This window comes from Palaemon carinicauda, chromosome 9 (genome assembly GCF_036898095.1).
Source record: "Palaemon carinicauda isolate YSFRI2023 chromosome 9, ASM3689809v2, whole genome shotgun sequence".
Taxonomy (NCBI): domain Eukaryota; kingdom Metazoa; phylum Arthropoda; class Malacostraca; order Decapoda; family Palaemonidae; genus Palaemon; species Palaemon carinicauda.
The window spans coordinates 73,852,436-73,867,297 of record NC_090733.1 but is presented as its reverse complement, the minus strand read 5'-3'; the positions used below and the strand labels follow the sequence as shown (position 1 = coordinate 73,867,297).

The 14,862-nt window shown below is 37.3% G+C and overlaps 1 protein-coding gene across 9 annotated transcripts in view; it reads right to left on the bottom strand.

Moving 5' to 3' along the window:
• LOC137646998 (speedy protein 1-B-like) overlaps nt 1-14,862 on the bottom strand; it is a 920,935-nt gene that overhangs the window by 374,130 nt on the left and 531,943 nt on the right. For all 9 annotated transcript variants that reach the window (XM_068380096.1, XM_068380092.1, XM_068380093.1 and 6 more), the window contains 2 exons: nt 10,171-10,270; nt 8,081-8,212 (listed from right to left, as the gene is read on the bottom strand). In XM_068380096.1, the coding sequence (XP_068236197.1) occupies nt 8,081-8,212; nt 10,171-10,270 (232 nt within the window). The remainder of the gene's footprint in view (nt 1-8,080; nt 8,213-10,170; nt 10,271-14,862) is intronic.

The window sequence follows — 14,862 nt, the reverse complement described above, 5'->3', positions numbered from 1 at the left end:
AATCCCAAGACATTTCCCGAGAATTTCTGAAAGAAAACCGAACACAAAGATATTTCCTGTAAATTTCTGAAAGAAAAAGGAATTAGCACAAAGAGAGAAAAATTCTAGATGAGAATTCGGAGTTGAACACAGTTTCCTTTAATGAAAGGAAATAAAAGATTAGCAAACCACTCACCCCAGTAATAATCGACTAACGACTCGTGATAACTACACTTCACTGCCCAAACTGGAATGAATTTAAAAATTTGTACTTAGCTTATATATGGTTCTGTGTGATGTCGACACATCCTCTCTCTCTCTCTCTTGATGTTTTGTTAGCGATGTATCGTTCGAGTTTCCGTTGAATGTAGTGCTTCCTGGATATGTTTTGTAAACGTTGAACGTCAGTCCTTGGGTTTCGTAGGATGTTGATTGAAGATCCAGTTCATCAGTTTGTATGTATAACATTCATTAAATGTTATATATTTCGATGGACTATGTTACTTAGTCAAAATTGTAGATACATGTAGATAACGTTGAGTTCTTGAAGATCTTTCTCTGGTTTTTACAGCTTTATTTTGATGTCTTGAAGATCTTCCTCTAATTCTTAGAGTTTATTATTATAATTACTTGAAGATCTTTCTCTGATTCGTAGAGTTTAACCACTGCCACCATTTATTGGTGTGTTACCGCTGCCACCATTTATTGGTATGTTACCGCTGCCACCATTTATTGGTGTGTTACCGCTGCCACCATTTATTGGTGTGATACCGCTGCCACCATTTATTAGTGTGCTACTTTTATAAGCACACATTGAGTATGTGTTGTTTAAGATGTTAAGTTTGGATAACGAAGTTCATCTTATTAGCTTTAAAAAGTATTTATTCTCTAAAAACAACAGAGCTAAACATCTCCATCATAGGAGTGGAGCTGGTTTGGTCGGATGACATATTACGTCATGTGTTTTAAACATGTAATAACAACTATTTCACTTATTACACATCTACATCCATCTTTTTCACACCAGTCGGCAGGTCTGTACATGTCCAAGTCTGTTGGTACCTTTTTACACAAAGCACCGTTGATATTTAAGTTATTAATTTTAAAATGCATAATGTTACTTATGACATTAAATGCTTCATCATGACTATTATAAGATACCCATGAATCCCATTTATTATTCTATAACTATTAAATGCTCTATATAAATCATCATAATTAATATCTATTGAGATTTGGGCAACATGGAGGATTCGCAATTTCCTTATGTTACCCGAATGACCTGGTTTTTGCGTATCCATAGAATAGTCCTTTTTAGTTTCCAGGTCGTTAACGAGGGTCTGGTTCGTATAGAAGAATCAAGCAGGGTTATCTACCTCTTATTGGAGGATATCAGTCCTACTATCGCGTGTGGTCCAACACAAGAAGAGGCTTCAGTAGTGACCAGTCCTCTATTATAGAGGGGTTGCCTCTCTTTAGGTGGGTGTACACTGGTCAGTGGGGGTAGTTGCCCTCCCACTGACGACTCAAATGCCTGGCGTCACCCATTACCAGCAAATATGTGCGACTTAAAACCGAATCACTGGAGCCCGACTCTTAACAGACATGGACTGCACCTAATGGGGTCTAGCAGCGGGCGATGGTTTCAAAATTTGTATAGGTTGAGATGGCATGACACCCATCCAGCACTGTGCCAAATCTAAAGAAGCAGTCAAACTACAATCAAACAAGCCAAAGTCGTGAACAAGTTCATGCCCAAGAGGAAGATTTGGAAGAATAAAAGAAATAACAAAGAGAGAGAGAGAGAGAGAGAGAGAGAGAGAGAGAGAGAGAGAGAGAGAGAGAGAGAGAGAGAGAGAGAGAGAGAGAGAGAGAGAGAGATATATATATATATATATATATATATATATATATATATATATATATATATATATATATATATATACTGTATATATATATATATATATATATATATATATATATATATATATATATATATATATATATATATATATATATATATATATAGTATGCGTGGAATGAATTGACGCCTTAACCCAAGGGTCACACCTTTTTTCAAAAAGTCTTGATCACCACAAGTCACCCCTAAAAAGCTCGTAACAATCCAACGTCTTCTCTGGACATAGTGTCAACCATTGGGGAGACTTTAGCAAGTGCTTTTTTTTACCTCAGTAGCACTTGGTTCTTTGTGACAATCAAAATTGTTTTCTTTGTGTCCCACTTTTTGTCCCCTTTTGGGTTTGTGTTACCCTCCAATTGTGCCTTACATATACCCCTTACTATGCCCAAAAAGAATATGGATAAGAACAAACGCATTTAAATAGTCACATTGTTCGAAACAAACCATAAATTACCAGAAATATCTAGTCTCACTGGTGTGAAGCCACGAACAATGCAGTGCTTGATCAAGTGCTATCGTGAATCTGGGGAGGCTTTCGTTCCTGCCTCTTTGCCAAATCCTGGTAGGCCCCGTAAGAAGACTTTAAGGACTTACCTTACTTGTCTATTAATAATTTTTCTGGTCCTTAAAATCGTCTTACGGGGTCTACCAGGCTTTGGCAAAGGGGCAGGAACGCAAGCCTCCCCAGATTCATGATAGCGCTTGATCAAGCGCTGCACTGTTCGTGGCTTCACACCTGTGAGACTAGATATTTCCGGTAATTTATGGTTTATTTTGAACACTGTGACTATTTCAATGCGTTTGTTCTCATCCATGGTCTGTTTGGGCATGGTAAGGGGTATATGTAAGGCACAATTGGAGGGTAACACAAACTCAAAAGGGGACAAAAAGCCGTACACAAAAAACAATTCCGATCGCCACAAAGAACCAAGGGCAACTGAGGTAAACAAAGCGTATGCTAAAGTCTCCCCAATTGTTTACACTACGACCAGAGAAAACATTGGCTCGTTACGTGCTTTTTAGGGGGGACTTGTGAGGATCCAAGACTTTTTGAAAAAAGGTGTGACCCTTGGGTTAAAGCGTCAATTCATTCCCGCATACTATATATATATATATATATATATATATATATATATATATATATATACATATATATATATATATATATATATATATATATATATATATATATATATATATATATATATATAACAAATGTCCTAATACTTGTATGCAAAATATGTGTTTTATACAGTGAGATTAATTACCTTTTTAAAAGTATCATGACTGGCACAAATAGTGGTGCGCGATCACTGAACTCTGTTATACGTGACATGTACCTAGTCTCATAAGGTATGTGTGAGACCTTATTGGTGACAGTATATTTCCATCACAGTGGAGAATTCCACAAAACCTAACAATTCAGCAAATTGATAGAGCAACATTGCATCTTACTTGCCAAGGGGTAGGTAGTACCATTCGAGCAATCATTAGACAAGGTACTCACCTGAGAGTATCGCTGTGTACAGTGTATTCACATGCCTTTTTGTAATAACGTGTAAAAACCCATGTTCCGATGTCTCATTATCCGTTGACATGGAACATAATTGGTGCCAGGGGTAAAAATACATCTGTTTGTGTATGCTGTGAGCAAAGTTGTTCTTTAAGTCGGTAAAATGAAAGTTCAAGATGCCTAGATACGCAAGGACTAACATGGCAGACGCTGATGCTACGGGAGATGAAAAAGAAGGAGAAGTTGGTTATAGTGATGTCAATGAAGAATATAGACGAGAACAAAGAATGCAGGACTTAGAAAATAAGTTAGATAACCTAGCTGAGTTAATGAACAGATTCTTAATTGAACGGGAAGAGGAGCGGCGTGCAACCACAGCGTATCCGACGTACATAAACGAAGTTCAAACGCACACAAGTGGAAGCACACATGCACAGCCGAGTGAAGATACGCAAAACATTGTAGTTTTAAAATTGCCAGAACTCCAGGCAAGTGTTAGGCCTTTTGATGATCAGCGGCCTAACGAAGGGTTTCAATTGATCAAAGTGTTTTTGCGAGACTTTGAAGTAGCCACATATGGATGGTTAGAAAGAGAAAAAGCTATTCAAATACTAAAGTTGCTGAAAGATGCTCCAGCAATGGAGGTAATGTGTTGCCCACAAGACAATTTAAGAAGTTATACTGAAATAAAACGTTTGAGAAATACGCCTTACCAGATACGAGCAAAGGGGACATGAAAGAAAATTCACAAACTCAAAATTCAGAATAATGAATCCGTTCTTAGTTTTGCAACTAGCATTTTTCAAGATTGTGATTCATTTGCTACACAGAGTGCCAATCTCTCAGGTGATAAAAATGCAATTGCCCGTAAACATATTTGCAGATTAGTAAACCTGTACAGTATTTGTGTGGTTATTTGTTCGATGACAATCGCTCCTTAGCAGACATAGTGGTGGTGATATAAAACATTCTAGACAGTTTGCCAGAAGAAAAAATGACTGAGAATAACTGCCCTGATTCCGAGAAGTTGGAGCCATGAGAGGCACTCACCAACCCACAAAGCGGCAGAGGGGAGAACTTAGACAGCAGGTGAGAGGAGTCTTCAGATGTTGGCAGTGTGGGGGAGACAGGCACCAACGAGTGGAGTGCCCAACCCGAGGATCTGCACGCTGTTACACTTGTCAGGCCTACGGTCATCTATCTCGAGTGCCCAACAAAATATGCTGAGGACGGGCGGGCTGTGGTACACGCCACCACCGCCCCGCCTAACATCCGAGGAAAAGGAAATGGAGGAAGAGGGAGACGAGGGAGATCGATGGCCCCCTGCATGACAACAGAAGCAGTCGAGCTAGCAGTGGTGCCCCCATTCAGTACCCCCGACCTCACCTCCGCAGCACTAGGGACAGGAGCAGGGGGCAGAGGTATTGCAAGCGGGGTCATTGGCCGTGCCCCACATATCCTAATGGGCGGCTAAGAATGTTAGCAGCCAGGATTGACCTACCAGATAAGTCCATTCAAGCGATGATCGACACAGGAGCCAGCGTTTTGCTTATAGAAAAAGGATTATCGTTGAACCTACTGCAGTCAGCGGCATCCATCATCCTCACATACCAGGAGGAAATAAACTACACGCAAGGCATACAACGATCGTCTACTTTAAGTTGGGATTTGTGAAATTTACACATGATTTTTTTGTCTTGCCCACCTTGGGAATTCCAGGAATTGAGGCTATACTTGGTTTGGATTTTATTATTAGTAATCATATACACATTTGCAGGGAAAAAGATAGAACAATCAGGAGGGTGCATTTTGCTGATAGAAAGTCATGAGACAGTAAATGCTTGTGCGGGAAAGGAGAGACAATTAAGTAAGGTAATAGCTGTACCTGAAAGAGGAGAAGTATTGCCTCCCCAGACACTTACAATCATATCAGTGACCCTGTGTCAGCCTCTCCCTGAAGGAACCAAGGTCGTAGTTAAACCCCATGACAAATGGACACACGTAGTCTTAGAGGGCTTGACAGAAATAAAAGAGAGCAGAGCTGATATAACAACAGTTAATTTGTCGAATAAAAACTTGTGTTAGGAAGTGATTCTATGTGTGAATTAGTTATGTGAAATTGCTAATAATGGGATCTTGGGAGTCACAACTCCAGCCCACACAGATGAACACACTCGGAACTTGATTATGCAAGAGCGAAAACTATGTCCGCCATAATATCAACTTGTAGTGAGTAACATTGTTAATAATTATTCCGATGTAACTGCAATTGGAGACAACCCACCCAGGAGGATTGATCGTTTTCCCTTTAGCACTGAAACTGGGCAAGCGGAGCCGATCAGGTCAAGGCCTTATAAGGTACCCATTCATTTCCAGGGAGAGATAGAAAGGGAAATCAGTAAATTAAGGGAACTAGGGATAATCGAGGAGAGCTAATCTCCCTGGGCTTCTCCAGTTGTAGCTGTTAGGAAAAGGATGGCTCGGTAAGATTGTGTGTTGATTATAGGAAGATGAATGCAGTCACTAAGGATAATGCATTTCCATTGCCCTCGATTGAAGAATTACTTGTGAAGGTACGGGATAGTAAATATTTTACAACTATTGATCTAAAATCTGGATACTATCAAATACCTATTAAGGAAGACAGTATATGTAAAATGGCATTCATAGCTAATGATCAACTATTTCAGTTTAATTTTCTTCATTTCGGTGTTAATAATGCTCCAAGTCAATTTTCTAGAGTAATGATGGCAGTTTTTTGTCTCCCTTAATTAGCCATAATGTTCTTGTTTATTTAAACGATAACATAATTACAGGGAAAACGGCCGAAGAGCATAATAATAATATTCGTAGTTTTAGAAGCATTACGACGTAATGGTATGAAAATAAATTTGTCAAAGAGCAAATTTTTCAGTAAACAGGTCGAATTTTTAGGTCACATAACAACCCCAGAAGGTATCCAACCCTGCCCCAGTAAAGTAGAAGCTATTAGAGATTTTCCCAGGCCACATATCCCTAAGGAAGTAGCTGGGTTCCTTGGGCTCGCTGGGTATTACCGTAAATTCATAAGAGGCTTTGGAGAGATAGCGAGACCCTTAGATGCTTTAAAGGAACAAAAAGTAATAAATTGGGGAGTGGAAGAAGAAAGGGCCTTTAACCATTTGAAAGCTGCCTTAACTAGCAATGACGTACTTGCAAATCCTAGATTTAATCGCCCGAGTAGCGTAGCTATTAGTGGCATAATTTCTCAACGAGATGATAAAGGTAGAGAGCGACCCATTTGTTTTGCTTCCAGGGTATTAAAAGGGGCAGAAAAGAATTATAGTATATTCGATTGAGAGGCACTGGCTATTCTTTGGGTTCTAGAGAGGCATCGGTTCTTTTTATTAGGTCAGCCGATTGAGTTGCAAATTGATCATCGCCCCCGTACGTGATTTATTTTACAAAGGTGACTTGACGTCTAGACAAGCAAGATGGATTGAAAGATTGTTAGAGTTCAACATAAAGGGGTTTAATTACATAGAAGGTAAAGCTAACAAGGTAGCTGATACTCTCTCTACAGGTGCAGTAATAGCAGTAACAACAAGGGCACAAAAGAGGAACGAAGAACGAAACCAAAATATTGAAGAGCTCCATCAAAATAGAAAACGTGATGTAAATTCACGCGAGGAGCAATCAGAAAATGAGATCCGAGAGCGAGAGAGGGAGAGAGTTAGAGAGATGGAAATAGTAAACTTGAATGTATGTGGGTGGCCGAGAACATGACCAGGGGTGTCCAGAAGGAGTGCCCTGATGATGCTGGTGTGATTGACTTGGAAGGCTGGGACATAAAGTAAGTCCGAGAGGGACAGAGAACAGGGGAATGGATGAAAAGAGTGCAAGCAGTGATTAAAGGGGAATCAGAGAATTATCCATCATTTCTAAATGTGCCTCGTGATAATATTTTTATAGAGAATGATATCTTATATTGTGCTTACGAGAAGAGGGGAGGGGAATTTTGTGCACGGATAGTTCTTCCTCCCTCTTTAATTGATCGGGCCATCCACATTGTACATGCAAGTCCGTAAGCAGGGCATTCAGGGATTGATAGAACATTAAAGAGAGCACGAGAATCCTTCTTTTGGTTATGAATGAAAATATCTATAGAAAATTATATAAAATGTTGTCTGCTTGTAACTGTTACAAAAAACATAAAAACACTGTACCGGAAACCAGAAAGTGGGACACACACACACACACATATATATATATATATATATATATATATATATATATATATATATATATTGTAGTGATATTTTGGTTTAATAGATGTTACATATACATGTTATATTTATTTTCATCTCTATTATAAAGCCTCCCATACACTTCCTGAATAGAAGTGAACCTCTCTGCCACTCTCATATAGGGGCACTGAAATTATCATACAGTATCTCAAATCCTTATTTCTTGTGGATTAAGTCTGAAAATCTAAAAAGAACACCACTAATCTATTCTGAAATGCATTTCTTCACCAAAGACCTCAGCAAGAGATTTAAAGAAATGCTCAAACCTTACCTTACCATACACCATAAAGAATAATTCCCAAATACAAAGAACATTAATATTTAAAAGGAAACCAACATAGCAACAAAAAATATTACAATTTATGTAAAAAAAAAACTTACTATGTAATCCCTCCTCAAAACTGCTTTCAGATTCTGATACATAGAGAATATAGGAATTGCTAGATTCCAAACATGTTCGTTCAAGGCACTGCTGACATTGTAAAGGAGATTTGAATGGACCTCTTGGATATCCTGAAATAAAAATGATTTAACAGTCAGGGCAACACTTCATATTTATAGGAATTCCATAGAACAGGGTACTTGGTGGATAGAAATATATAGTTACAGCATATCAGTGTGTAAAATATAACTGAAATGTCATACCCAAGATCATTCATCCATACACAGATTGATAAATTAATGCAGAACAAAGTTAAGGAATAGAAACAGGATTATTCAGAGAAGTTACATATTCATTTCATTATACCAAATGCTATGAGATTATAATGTAATGATTCAAAATTGAAAATTACAATGAGCTTGTTAGAAAACAGATTTTATAAAATTGGAATGAAATTTAATGAAAAAATCTGTACATAAAATATGCTATTTTAATATTAAGTTCATTACTTCTCTTGTAGTAAATATATTTCCTTTTATCACTGGATTACTTTTCTCTGTTGGAGCCCTTGGGCTTATAGCATCCTGGTTATTTAACTAGGGTTGTAGCTTAGCTAGTAATAATAATAATAATAATAATAATAATAATAAAATTATCTGTTGATATAAGATGAGCATCAATATCTATCCACATTATCAGTACACATCCTCCTTTTAAGAATATAAATAGCATCCCCACTTTCAAATATCTGCAATGGACTTACTATGGTTTCATCTCAGGTATCAATTAATATATGAGGCAGTGCAGCAAAATATGGTCCTTTGTTAGTTATCAAGAAGTTCAGGAAATCTTCAACTGCAAGGGTGACACTCATAGGTCCCTCCAAGTCGCAACGACCTTGCTTTACCAATACATTAGATCTCTCTCTAGTTACAGCTCATTTTTCCTATGCCTACACGCACATTGAATAGTCTGACCTATTCTTAACACATTCTTCCTTTTACTCAAACACCTGATAGCACTAAACAAACCAAATAATTCTTAATTCAAGGGGATTTATTACTGCACTGTATTTGTTCAGTAGGTACTTTCCAAATAGTAAGGGTTGAAGAGAGTGTTTCGCTATGGTAAGCAGCTCTTCTAGGACGACACTCTTAAATCAAACCATTGTTCTATAGTCTGAGTAGTGCCACAGCCCCTGTACCATGGTCTTCCAGTGTCTTGGGTTAGAGTTCTCTTGCAAGAGGGTACACTCAGTCACATTATTCTATTTGTTTCCTTATTTCTTTTCCTTGTTGGAGCCCTTGAGCTTATAGTATCTTGCTTTTCCAACTAGGGTTGTAGCTTAGCTAGTAATAATAATACAACTAACGGCAATTCCAAAAGTGACAGTATTAAAACAAGGTCTACTCAGACACCATCATCTAACATACTTCAGCTAGCCCAATGCACTTTTCCATTATTTAGCAAGCTAAAGTTTTTCAGCTTCCTCTACATTGTTATCGATGTCCAGATGGATGACAAAAAGAATAACAATATGGCAAAACATTTTAGCACCAGTGATACACTGGATTTTCTCTTATCAGGATTCATACGGATAACTTGAAGTTCTTACTTTTTAGTTTCTATGAGAATAAGTTATCATTGTTAACTATCAAGGGGTATATGTTGGTTTATAAACATATAAAATTATATTTATGTACTAAAGATAATGATATTAAATAGTACAACTTCCTTGAAATTTTACTCCAACTGTAACCAAATTATTGAATTACATTCATCATCATATAGTATAAATTTTGTTACTTTGCAAGTTCAATCTGGTGGAAATGCTTTATATAACATCTACCTTTAAGTATTTAATTCATTACCTCTATATTTCTGTACTTGGTTGCTTTCTTTAACTGACATTCTAACCCTATGTAAGGTAAATCTACCTAAACCTACCTTAAGAAAGGCCACAAAACATCACACACGCAAGTAGTAAAAAATGAAAAATATTCAATATAATTGCTAATTTGGTAGGGGATCCAAACAAGCTGGCTCTTTTCATTTCACAATAAAAAATCTAAACTATTGAAGAATTTACCATTATCGTCGGGATGTCTGAGGTATTCTCGTTTGGCTCCGCCATGATAGTCTGGTCTTACTCTGGTCCATAGCCTATGATCTGGTGCCATATCCATTACCTAAATAAAAAGACACCTTTTAGGTAAAATAGTTTATATATATATATATATATATATATATATATATATATATATATATATATATATATATATATATACTGTATATATTGATAAATAAATAAATAAATATATTGTTAACTTTTAATCTTTTTCAGTTGAAGCCTAAGCTCTGAATAATAGCTCTTAAACGAGTATAATTATTCCTAGTAAAATCTGATATATTTCTTCTCCAAATATGGAATGCCTCCTCCTTGTCCAAATAAGTACATCTACAATAATCAATAACTAGGACTTCGCTTTAATTGTCATACTGGAAAGAATACAGTCTTTCACTCAAATTTGTTGGAAAATTTTGGTGAAATAAAGTACTGTATAACACTGATCTTTACATTTATGAATACCATGGTATTCAAGAGCAAAGAGAGTGCAACAATTGCTAAGACGCCACTTATTAGTAATTAGAAATTTTTTTAACAAACCCAGATGAAGAACCCCTTCACACAAAATAAAAAAATGCATTCAATTTACAAAGAAGAAAGCTTAAACATTCATGTGTGATGGATATGTAATTTGAAGAAGTAAATGTCCGTGATAAAAATGACGAAATTGAAATTAATTTGTATTTTTCTTAACCATACAAACCTGAGGCTCTTTATTAGGGAATATACTTTCGGTGAAGCTGAAACTAGCCATAAGACTTTTTGTGAGGTGTGACCTGCTCACACTGTGCAGGATTAATTTTTTGTTGTTGTTGTTGCTTGCCAAATCTAGAGAGAGAGAGAGAGAGAGAGAGAGAGAGAGAGAGAGAGAGAGAGAGAGAGAGAGAGAGAGAGAGAGAGGAAGGATGCCCAAATTTAAAGCAATTAAAACATTGCAGTGGCTTCTGCTTAAAAGGTCGAACTCTAATTCTTTCATTTTCTATGTTTATGTGGAAAGGTACATCAGCATCCTGGAGAGTAAGGTTAATCATTGATGTTCCAGGTACTTTATGTACTTTCCAAACTGATAGTGGACACAAAGCCAATATCTTCTCTTCTGTAAATTCATAAAAATCCCTGTTGAAAACCACTCCCATTCCATAGCTAAAGTTTAGATGTGGTTTGATGTCCAATTTGATATAATTTTCTGTCTTTTAAATTTAACAATATAACAGACTGTGTGTACGACTTGGTCTTTATCAAGTAACTTTTCTTGCCGAATCGAGATAAATCTCCAGGTGCGATCGTTCCTACCTTCTTCTGAAGAAATTTGCAGATCTTAATTGATTGATTGATTAAAAGTTTTCTGGCATCCTGACATCTAAGGTCATTGACGCTGATAGCATTTATTATATATGAAAAATAAAAGAGAATTCAATTAAAATCATAAAAGTTAAGAAGTCATTATAACAATTAAATAGTTTTAAGAAGACCTGCTTCTGAAATAAATCTAAAAATTCTGCTCGCATAGTAGGACACATCATGTCCAAGAATCTTGGCAAGCATGAACCTGCCATCCTCACCTCGAGCCTCAAACAGATATCTATTTCTTAAATTAGTAAAATTAGGGCATTCGGTCAACAAATGCCTCACTGTTAAAGGTACTAAACAGTCCTCGCAATACGATTGGTGTTGGCCCTTAAGCAGAAACTCGTGTGTCAACCGTGTGTGACCAATACGGAGACGACAAAGAGTCATCTCCCATTTTCGGGGTATCATGTTATACCTCAAAGGTGATATGATATTTGTTACTTCCCTCATTTTATTGCCATCTAGACCAGTGTTTCTCAACCTTTTTCTGGTGGTGGCCCCCTTCAATCCAGTGCAAGTTCTTGTGGCCCCTCCATGCCAACTTTGAGTTCTAATGCACCCCCCCCCCCCAGCACCCGCCATCCGTCCATCCCCTTAATACGCCTAGGGAAGTAGGTCTATTAATGGTTCTAGCTTGAATAGTACCATGTACTCAAAACACTAATTTCAGGTATAAATCAAATAACAATATTAATTAGAAAAATATTTTATTTGAATACTTATTTATTTACAAAAGGAATACAAAACAAGGAATACATGTAGGTACAATTGGCTTTATCTTGAAAGGTTTCAGTGGGATCCCTGTGACTGATGCAAGGCTGCCAACTTGTCAGTGTTTGGCTTGAAAGCTGTTAGAGCGAGACGTAAATTGCCTCTTTTTTTTTTCTATGTCAAGGCGAATTCGTGTCTTTGACAGCAGGCACATCACCCGATTGAAACCAGTCTCAACCAAGTAAGATGTGGGAAAGGCAAGTAAGAGCAACTTCACATCTTTCCAGAGTATTGGGTACTACTTATACATATCTTGATTCATCCACAGCTTCTGGTGTCCTCCATGCTTGAACCTTGCTTGAGCTGTTGTGTTATTCTGAAGTTCAATGAGACATTCTTGTAGGGTGACATCAACTTCAGATACATCAACAATGAAGGGATCCACAAACCAGTGTGGCACAGTCATTTGCAGTAGGTCAGAGAAGTGAGTTTCCATATCATTATGCAACTGCTTCAGATGGTCAACATTCACTGCTAGGTCATCATCAAGCAGTTTGGTGGATATAACTGCTAAGGAAGGAAACTGTGCAAACTCTCGTCTTCCAAGGTTCAATCAGAACAGCTTGAGTTTCCCTTTAAATGCAGTAATTGCCTCCTAGCAGGAAAACAGGGTGGAGTTATTTCCTTGAAGCTCTTTGTTCAGAACATTTAGCTTTTCAAATATGTCTGACAGGTATAAGATGTCACTCTTTGCATCAACAAGTTTCTGTCCAAGTTCTGTTGTCCCACTAAAGAAAGAGATAACACTCCCAAAGTGCAATAAAAAATAGTGCACAGAAAGATCGCCTCTTTCAGCAATTATGTGAAAAGATGACCGCACTTCTTTTAAAATGCGTAAAGCAGTTTCCTTTTCCTTGTAATTTCAGGTTAAGGTTATTTAAATGTGAAATTATTTAATATTTCAAGTGTTTGCAACTAATACCTGACTTCAGTGTGCAACGCATTTTCAAATTCTTCATTGTTCTTTTCACATAATTGCTGAAAGAGGCGATCTTTCTGTGCACTATTTTTTATCAAGTTGATAGCCTTGATAACATGCCCAAGTGCTTCATGCAGACGTCCTGCTAGGTTTTTGGCAACCAGGTGCTGCCAGTGAACAACACAGTGCACACAAACGACATTAGAAACAGCTTTTTTTAAGTAAGCACTGAATCCCTGATACCTTCCAATCATAACAGCAGCGCCATCTGTTGCACAAGCCACAATGTTCTTGAGTGTAATGTTGTTCCCCTCAAAATAGACCTCAAGTTTTTTGAAGATGGATTCACCTTTAGTGTCATTCGTTAATTTCAATGTGAAAAGCATTTCTTGACATATTTCATGAACATCAAGAAACCAGACAAATACCACCAGAAGAGCAAAATTATCAGGTAAAGTTGATTCGTCGAGATGAAGCGAGAATTCATTCACCTGCAGTTTTGAGACTAATTGGCTTTCAACATCAGCTGCCATCTCATCAATGCGGCGTGATACTGAGGAGTTGCTCAGAGGAATAACACTAGTTACCTCTTGTGGACTCTGATTCATGACTGTTGAAAGCACTACAGCCACAGACGGCATGATCAGAGATTCATCGATAGTATGAGGCTTACCTGCTTTTGCAATCAAATTTGCTATCTTGTAAGAAGCCAACATCCCTCTATCTACTTTTGCCACTTTTTGGGTAAACATATGATTCACTGTCATCCTTCCTTGGAACTCATCAAGTAATTTTTTGAAGAAATCTAGCGGCTTGTCTTTCTTGTCTTTATGTGCAGTCTCCAGATGCTTTTTCAGTTTGCTGGGACGCATACTTTCATTTGAGAGTGAGGTCATACATAGCAGGCACATATTTCACTGTCTGCAAAAATTACCTGGTACTGTATATTGAATTGAATGATGTTTAAACTAAAGTCAAGCATGATAAACAGAATATTCGAAGCATAATAATGATTTATTTCAAAATATTACACATTTATATATTTTGTAGGTCCTAAATTTTCTGTGGCCCCCCCATGGCCCCCCATTTTTCCAATTTTGTCTTGAGGCCCCTTAAAAATTCTCATGGCCCCCAAGGGGGCCATATGGCCCAGGTTGAGAAACAAGAATCTAGACAATCCCAGTGCTGTTGCCATTTATTAAAAACCAATTTTTATATGTAAGGTAGGAAATCATTACCTCGCCAGTAAATCTGCCTTATCATTCCCAGACACACCTACATGTGTTGGAATCCAACAAAATCGAACTGTTATACCTCTCTGTCCAATAATAAAAAGCCATTCTAAAATCTTTAAAACTACGGGGTTACTAGAATTAAAAACTTCTAAAGCTTGAAGAACACTCCTTGCATCACTAAAAATTGTAAAATTACCCTACTTTTCCAATGCTATTTTCTCAATAGCGGTTAGTATGCCATACAGTTCGGCAGTAAATATGGAAGCTGTTACCGGAAGTGCACATCTACAATTAAAATCATTACCATGTAATCCAAATCCAACGCCAGCATCAGATTTGGAGCCATCAGTATATATAAAAGTTGATCCCCTCTGTTCT